Here is a 9,134-nt window from a genome sequence, read left to right as displayed (position 1 = left end):
GAGTTTCCGTTTTCCAAAACTAATTGACTGCTATGATCACATTAAACAATATGATATTCTAATATTTCAAAGTTTTTCTCTTCTAAACTTTGATAATTAACGAATTGAGATTTAGATGGAAAAAAATTAATTGTACCTCGTTGAAAAAATAAGATTCTTTCCTAGGGCATACCTCCAATCCAGGCCAAATTAGTTTTTTTTCTTTTTTTACTTTTCTATATTTTTAGTGCAAATTTGCAGGCATTATTATATGGTTTGGCTTTTGTTATGACAAGACTTTAATTGACGAGGAAGATAATCATTGTTTTGGAAATACTCCATATATATTTATTATTTTCGTTCGTTACAAAGTTCGTATATTTATTATTTTCGTTCGTTTATAAAGATTGTATATTTTTATTTTTCAGAAACTATTCTTTATATTTTAAATTTTTATTCAGACTTAATATTTACAAATATCTAACCATCTAACACATTAATTTTGATGGATTCCTTTGTTCACTCAATTTTAATGGATAATTTTGTACAATTTATATATATCTTTAAATTATTTATTAAAATTTGTGCCATTTTGTGACCGGTTGTGATAAAAAAGAGTACTATAAATAAGATCATATATTAATATTAGGGATAATTGCACGTAAACACACCCACTTTGGTGAAAATTCATTTTTAAAATGAATTCAAAAAAATCAAATAAAATCGTTCAAATTTGACTCCATTAAATCCTATAATTTTTAAAACTGCCCCTATTTCAAAATAAATTGCACAAAAGTCACTTTCAAATTTATGTGTACAAAGTCAACTTTCGAATTTCTGTATAAAAGTTTAATAAATTATCTTGGTGAACATGTTTCTTATAATTATACATCCCATGCTCTCCCACACTCTCGTCAAAAATGGTATAAGAACTGATTTTTATTGAGGATTTATGAAATATTTAATATTATGTAATTAACCCTATATGGGAGAAGACTTCAAATAAATTATAGATCCGGACAATTGTCTGAGATGGATGCTTGTTTGGATTCGCCTTATTGTTGCTTGGAACTCGCCAATGTCTAAAATATGGGCTTGATTCAATACTCATGATAATTTTATGAAATTTTCTCCGTATTTTTTTTCGACGAATGTGTTCTTCAAGGCATCGTTCGCACCATTTGAGATTGTCTCGTAGACTATCTCTCTTACCCTCTACCTTTTAAAGAATAATTTTGTATGCATTGCATCTTGGACAATTGTCCGAATCCATAATTTCTTTGGAGTTTATTCCCACATAGGGTTAATTAATTAATATATTAAATATTTATAAATCCTCAATAAAAACTCGTTCTAATATCATTTTTGACGAGATCGTGAGATTTATACTTATAAGAAAACATGTTCACCAAGGTAATTTATTAAAATTTTACACACAAATTCGAAAGTGGATCTTTTTGTACACATAAATTTAAAAGTGGACTTTTGTGCAATTTATTTTGAAAGAGGGGGTAATTTTGAACATTATAGGATTTAACGAAGCCAAATTTGAACGACAACTAAATTTCGTGTATTTTATTGAATTTTTTTAAATTCCTATTAAAAATGTTTTTTCGTCAAAATTGATTTATTTACGTGCAATTATCCCATAATATTATTAAATTTCTCTTTTTAAAAAAATATTACTATGATTTTTTTTTGTCTTGGCTTATGCATTAAGCCAAGAAACTGAAAATAGTGCCAAATGACAAATCTTTAAATCTAAAGATGCAAACTGTACACAATTCAAAATTATAGGGTGCAGATTGTTAATTACCACGATCTCCCAATTTCCCCAAAAATAATTTTCTGGTTTCTTTGATCCTTCACATGTAATTCCCTCCGCCTCGAAATCATATGCACAAATCGCAAGCCCATGATATGCATTCTAGCTTCGACTGATTAATCAGCAGAATTCCTAACATTAGGTATGGCTGCAGCATCTCAACGGTCGTTGAGTTTAGTTGTTGCATTGCAATTGGGGATTCTTTTGTTGTTCCTGTCATCAATTGCTGTCGGAGATGACGTTTCGCGAGCTTCCCCCGACGACGAATCCGCCGCCTGCGGGAACGACTTCCGATTGGTATAGTAATCTGACCTCCTTAGCAATTTTGAGGTTGTTTCACAAATTTTAATATTTTTTGGGGTCTTGATGTTCCTGAATTGTTATTAATTCAATTGGTGGTATTCCATTATTCCCACATTTATTGTGTGTGCGTGTGTGCGTGGGGTTTGGATGGTACGCAGCTGAAGAATGTCTAAGGTGCAATATGTTGGAGGCTGATTAGACTTGAAAAGGCGATAACAATGGGCAATAATCCCGGAGAAGTGACTTAGGCTTACTGTTGATTACGTCTCTGTGATTGCCGATGCAGTCGGCCTGTAATTGTTAGTGATCACTCGATGGGAACATGTTAAAAATAGGGTGCAATATGGTTCTACTGTGAATTTATAGGTATTAAGTATTGCCAGAGAAAGGCTTAATTAGTTTTACTTAGGTGTGTTGATGATTAAGTTCGACGGTGGAGCAATATGATGTGACTAGTTGACCAGTACTCTCTCCGTCCCATTTGTATTGGCCCCTTCAGTGAGAGTAAAGGGGCCAATACAAATGGGGCGAAAGGAGTACTATTCTGATGGAGAGTGAAATGGATTAAAATTGTTTTGAGCTAAGTCAAATTTACCATTGTCTTTTCTAGCTGTGTTTTTGACTCAACTTCTCATGATGGTGAAAAGAAAATCATTCATTTGGACTGCCCTAATTTGTTTCATTGTTTTCCAGGTTAAGGTCAAAAGGTGGGTAGATGGTGTGGAGAAGGAGGCAATAGGTGGGCTAACTGCTGATTTTGGGTCTGTGTTGCCTGCTAATGCTAAAGAAGGCCACCGTTTCTCAGCTGTGTTTGCAGATCCTTTAAATGGATGTTCACTATCATCTTCTAATGTATTTCTCTAATCCTTTTATTTTTCTTTCATAGTATTGTTGTTAGGAGTTTGATGCACACTAAGTGCTCTATTACTTATAACAATTCAGGAAAGTCATTAGATGATTACTGGTGACCACTTCCCCTAAAAATCTCTATAGTTGGAACATTTTTTTGGCAGTTTAAGTCTGTTCATGAGTTTATTTTTTGGCCTGATGGTCCAATTCAATATAGTTTATGGTACTAGCCACAGCATTGTAAGTACTAATGTATCGGCTAAGAGATATAATAAAGAAAGAGCCAGAAATTGATTACTAATTGAAGCCACAGTGAAATTAAGGCTTGCGTAATTACCTTCTAAGAAATAAAAGGCCTGTTTCCTGTTGCTACATTGGTCTATTCTGGGATAGGTCTCAGACATCAAGTACTAGTCTGTCTTGGAATGTTCAAAGTCATGTTTCAAGCTCCTTCTGCCATAATTGGGGTTATGAGATTACTACGAGGGGCTATGTTGGTTTGGAACTTACATTGCTGGACTGCTAGTAATAGAAGATGAATGTCATGAAAATTTCTTATAAGAAAGACTAGGCAGCTTTTTATACAAATGAGATGAACTTATAATTACTGGATTTAAAAGTAGTGGTGCAGGTTGGTTGCACTATTGAATTATGACTTTATTTAATAGCTTCATGAAGCAGTCTTGAGTGTGAAAGGAACACTGTTTTTCTCCATTAGGAACCCTCCAAAATGTCACCATAGTTAGTTCTTGAACCACAATGCTAAGAGTCTCTTCTGTTATCTTGCAGGTATCAGGCTCTATTGCACTGACGGTACGTGGTGATTGCATCTTTACAACTAAGGCTAAAGTCGCTCAAGCTGGGGCAGCAGCAGCATTGATAGTGATAAATGACGAGGAAGGTAGCTCTACTGCTGATGCATATATCATCTAATTTTGATGTAGCTTTCCATTGCTTAATGCCTCAGATATTGGCTGAGTTTATTCCACTTGGATTGTTAACGAATGCTACTTTGCTTGAACTTCATAGGTCTTGTGCAGATGGGTTGTGGGAATGATACTACTTTAAATATCACGATTCCTGTTATTACAATATCTAAGTCAGGAGGAGAGGAACTAAAGAAATCCATGGCTAGTGGGGGAAAAGGTAATACACCTTTAAATAATTTGGTGAGGATATTTTTTCGTAGGTTTTTCAGAGATATTATGATACTTGTCTCTCTAATATGTTCTCAACCAGCCTTTCTTAAGTACCTTTATCTATTTTCTCTAACCAGTTTACTATTATTTTAATATTTTCTGGATGTGGTATCAGTGTTTTTTATGCCCGTATTTTCTTCTCCAATCCACTACTTGCATTTTAAACATTAATCAATAACTGGAAATTTAGAGTTGTAAGGAGAAACAGAGTCCAATTGGCTTGACTTTGTAGTTGTTGCTAATTCTTGTGGAGTCATCCTTCTCAGACTTGAGCCACTCTAACCTTGTCCATAACGGAAGTAAACTAAGTGAATATTTCTGCAATCAAAGTTGGTCGAATTGCAAATGTGGTAATGTTGCAGGTTGACCCGTAATCAAGTAAAGCATACATAATTGGAATTTGGAATTATCTTATTGAAACATTGTCCTATTAACAGATGGTGGTAAAAAGAAGTCTACTGCCTAATTTTCCTAAATCCTTTTGGTGTCTATGTTTGTCATTTTCTAAAAAATTAGACTCTTTCTTTTATAATCTCAAACTGATTGCATCTATTTATGATGAAACAGTGGAACTTCTATTATACTCCCCGGATCGGCCAATTTTAGACTACTCAGTGATATTCTTGTGGCTGATGGCTGTTGGGACAGTAGTTTCTGCTTCACTTTGGTCGGAAATCACTGGATCAAAGCGAAGTGATGAGCACTATAATGAATTGTCACCACAGGTTCCTTGAATTATATAACGTGCCTTTATGTTCTTGTTCATACAAATTCCTAGTGTAAAAGAGTTTCTCTATTAAAGTTCATTTACAATTAGGTGATGATGTGAATTTCTGCTCGTTGTTCATATCTAATAGAGTTTATTTTTATTTCTATTCTTTTTTCATGTAACTTTTTCACTTTACTAATTGTATTTTATATCCATTTTAGGACTCTGGTACTGCAGCAGACAAAGATGAGGAAGAGAAGGAAATTCTCCATATTAGTGCTAAAAGTGCTATAGTTTTTGTTATAACGGCGTCAACTTTTCTGCTACTGCTTTATTTCTTTATGTCATCATGGTTCATCTGGTTGCTGATCGTACTCTTTTGTATTGGAGGTATTGAGGTAAATATATATTGTTAATACTTGTCCTCCATCATCATTTCATCATCTAGATGCACATTCAGTTTGATAAAATAATCTCAATGTAATATGTTCGTCTGCTTGTGCACAAGCCACAAGGGAACGAACTCTAGTATTTCCTAATATTTTGTGTTATTAAGTGTGCAATTGGCGTGAATGCCTTTTTAGCTCATTGATTATTTTTCGTTATCAGGGAATGCACAATTGTATTGTTTCATTGGTCTTGAGGTATGATTTAGTTGTGTTTCTGAAAACAGCAATGCTGATATTTCTGTGACGACTAATTGTTTTATAGTAATCTTTTCGTATTTGCTTTGCTTTATAAGCAGCAAATTCAGGGGTAGCGAGCAGAAGAAAATGAATCTGCCACTTCTAGGGGAAGTTTCCATATTCTCTTTAGCTGTTCTGATATTCTGTGTGGGGTTTGCTGTTGCCTGGGCTGCTACCCGGAAGGAGTCCTACTCTTGGATTGGACAAGACATCCTTGTAAGCACGGCACAATAACTTGGCCTCCTTTTTTCCTTATGTGATTTAATTTGACATCATTAGTTTCATGTAAGATTAAATATACCTTGGATCTTCAATGTATTGTCGATCTAAATTTCTCATCCTCTAAGAAATCTCATTTATTGACGTTCATGGATTAAATTGCTAATGATAAAATTATACTCCGGGTTTTAAGAAAAAATGTATTGTTTATTAGTTGAGTGGATAAAGGGTACTCATAAAGTGTATTGTTTATTAGTTGAGTGGAGAAAGGGACCCACACAGTGTATTGTTTATTAGTTGAGTGAAGAAAAAGTGTATTGTTTATTGGGACCCACCAATTAAAAAATATATAAATAGTTACTAAAAATGGGTAGGACATGAATTGGTGAATGGACCAAAAAGGAAATTAGGACACGAATTGGTGGACGGAGGGAGTACAAATTTATGCCAGTTCACACTTGTTTGCCATATATTTCTCTAACTGTGCACAAGATGGCACATGTTTTTCTGTGAACACCATGTTGTATACATCCTCAGGTTCTAGGTTTACAACTATATGTCCTGGAATTTCCCCATTAATATGTTGATGTCGGTGCTTGTTATTTATTTTTTGTGGTCATGACACATTGAGACTGTCTTTCCTTGTTTGTTTGTGAGCATATGACTTCTTGACATTTTCTTTGACTTTCTGAATAATTCAATGGCCATTATTATTTTCTCCAAAGTTTTATTGATAGTTTTTGTTGATGTCAGGGTATATGTATGATGATAACTGTCTTACAATTGGCTCAATTGCCAAACATAAAGGTATGCGGATAAGCTCTATTAGAATTTATGATTTTACCATCTTTTAATTTTTATCTCATGCCAACTTTCAGGTTGCCACAGTACTTTTGTGTTGTGCATTCGTGTACGATATCTTTTGGGTTTTCCTATCTCCATTTATATTCCAGGACAGTGTTATGATCGCAGTAAGTTTATACATACCCTTCTCTCTTCCCTTTCATTTTGTAAGCCTAACAGCTCTTAATACTGTCACCATCATCATCTTTTGCTTCTAGCGCTTTCACTTATTTGAAAGGTAAGCTTGTAAGATCTTCTGCTCTTTAAATGTTAACAAAGCTGAGGTGCATATGATTTCTTTACTGTAAGTAAATTACTTTCTCCGCTTTGGATCTTTAAGTATTTTACACCATCTGCGTATACCTCAATTTATGCTGGTGCTTACTCATCACAGTTGACTTGTAGGATCTTATCAATAACTAGATTCGTGCAATATTATCGGCATTACTCTTGCATTCTTTTTAATTTAGTTGTCACGACCTTAGGTTTTTCCAATATCGTTCAGGTTGCTGAAGGTGATAAAAGCGGTGGAGAATCGATCCCCATGCTTCTGAGAGTTCCTCGAATTAATGATCCATATTATGGTTATAACATGATAGGCTTTGGGGACATTCTATTCCCTGGCTTGCTAGTTTCCTTTGCTTTTAGGTATTTTACTAATATCCCTACTTTTTTGATTGAAAGATGTAATGTTAGAGGAGTAATATCGGTGTTTATTGCAGATTTGACAAAGCTAATAAGAAGGGGATCTTAAATGGATACTTCCTATGGTTGTCAATCGGTTATGGAGTTGGTGAGTATACTTGCAACATGGTCATGTATTAGTCTCCATGAATAGTACTATCTTAAATAATTCCATCTTTATTTTTCTAGCAAGATGGTCTAGTAATGAGCACACACAAACACCCCCCCCCCCCCCCCAAATATATACGCTCATGTCTAAAATAAGTTTGTCGTCATTCCATGTTTATTGGACATATAAGTGGTAAAGTTATCCTTGTAGTAAGATTACCTCAACTTTCGGTTCTCGACTATCTGCACTAGAATTTGACAAAAATGGATGCATGTAATGCTGTTTCTTTGGTAATACAGTAAATCTGCATATTATGAATGATACAATAAGAAATAAAGTTCAATCTTGACTGTACGATGCGTGCACTTATCAACAGTTCTTGATTACGTCCACTTCTAGCTCGGTTTCATTTGAGAAGAAAATGAGGCTAAAGCTGTAGCTCATTTGCTGCAGGCCTAATGTTTACATACTTAGCGTTGTACTTGATGGACGGGCATGGCCAACCAGCTCTTCTCTACCTAGTTCCATGTACACTGGGTATGAATTCCTTCCCCTCTCTCGATTAATCTCCTTTTCATGTTCCTTTCCTTTTTGTTCCACCGAATCATATGGACTCTCCACAAATCCCAGGAACTTGCGTCTTGTTGGGTTGGATAAGAGGCGAGACGAAACACCTGTGGAACTACGACACAGATGATACTGAAGAATCAAATGAACCCATTGCGCCTGGGGAAGAAGCTTAATGTACCAGACATCTCACATCTCTTACTCCACGGCCAGAGTCGACCCTAATATCCGGCCCCCTTTTTTAGGCCGTTCTTCAACTTCCACTGATGACGAATGATCCTCAAGCATTCTTCCTGGATTTGTTACATACTTAAAAATGGTGTATATCTTTTGGTAAGTCTCACAGGCTAGTCGACAACTACTTATGTTGAATTGTATACATACCTGAAATATTTCTCATGTTGATATGTTTTACATACCACATATATTTTGCATGATCTTCAGAAACAGATTGTAATCCGGTTTTGTCATATTTTAGTAGAAAGGCTTTTCTAAGTTGTGAATGGTGCTGTGACATTTGTAGATTTAAATGGACACTTTTGGGTGGTTGGAATATTATGTAATTGGAAATAATGATAGTAAATTCAGTACAACTGTTGGGGTTATTTAGATTTTTTGGGGGAATTTGGCCTCGAAAAGAAGTGTTTTTTTCCCTCGACTTATTCGTTAGTATTCGTAAATATTGAAATTTCATTTGGTTAGTTATAAAGATTACCGTTGTCGTTATCTATCTAGGAAAGAAAAAGGAAACTTGATTAAATATACAATTTTTCTTTTGGAATATTGGCTTGTAAAAAGATGGAACTTTTTGCTAATTCATGAATTGTATATGGATTTTAATTTTAGTATGATATTATATAAATTTTCAATTTGTTATGATTTTTATTCCAGAAATTTCTGAAAATATGTGGATTTTAGTTTCATGATAAAATTATATCAAATTTAAAGTTTATTTCATAAATTGACAAAAAAAATTGTGTATTCACATATCAATAATCTCTCTTAAAAAAAAAGAAAAAAAGAAATTGGGGATGAGGGAATTTAAATTACATTTACTTTGTAAATGTCCATTTAAGGTTGGTATTTTGTGGTGGTGCTGTGACAAAGTTGAAGCATCTAAAGACTCTCTTTTATGAGAGGTCTTGAGTTGGGTTCAATTATG

The 9,134-nt window shown here is 34.3% G+C and overlaps 1 protein-coding gene across 1 annotated transcript; it reads left to right on the top strand.

Annotated features, from left to right (window-relative positions):
• The first annotated feature begins 1,740 nt into the window (after positions 1-1,740).
• LOC131012475 (signal peptide peptidase-like 3) lies at positions 1,741-8,467 on the top strand. The gene is made up of 14 exons (XM_057940441.1): positions 1,741-2,101; positions 2,801-2,959; positions 3,746-3,857; positions 3,986-4,102; positions 4,723-4,880; positions 5,086-5,262; positions 5,474-5,508; positions 5,610-5,766; positions 6,523-6,576; positions 6,648-6,740; positions 7,118-7,260; positions 7,335-7,405; positions 7,859-7,942; positions 8,036-8,467. Exons 1-14 carry the CDS (start codon positions 1,949-1,951, stop codon positions 8,146-8,148), a joined length of 1,626 nt encoding a protein of 541 aa, XP_057796424.1. The 5' UTR covers positions 1,741-1,948; the 3' UTR covers positions 8,149-8,467.
• Positions 8,468-9,134: the final 667 nt, after the last annotated feature.

This window comes from Salvia miltiorrhiza, chromosome 2, assembly GCF_028751815.1.
Source record: "Salvia miltiorrhiza cultivar Shanhuang (shh) chromosome 2, IMPLAD_Smil_shh, whole genome shotgun sequence".
Taxonomy (NCBI): domain Eukaryota; kingdom Viridiplantae; phylum Streptophyta; class Magnoliopsida; order Lamiales; family Lamiaceae; genus Salvia; species Salvia miltiorrhiza.
The sequence above is the reverse complement of the archived record's forward strand: the minus strand, read 5'-3'. Positions and strand labels throughout refer to the sequence as shown.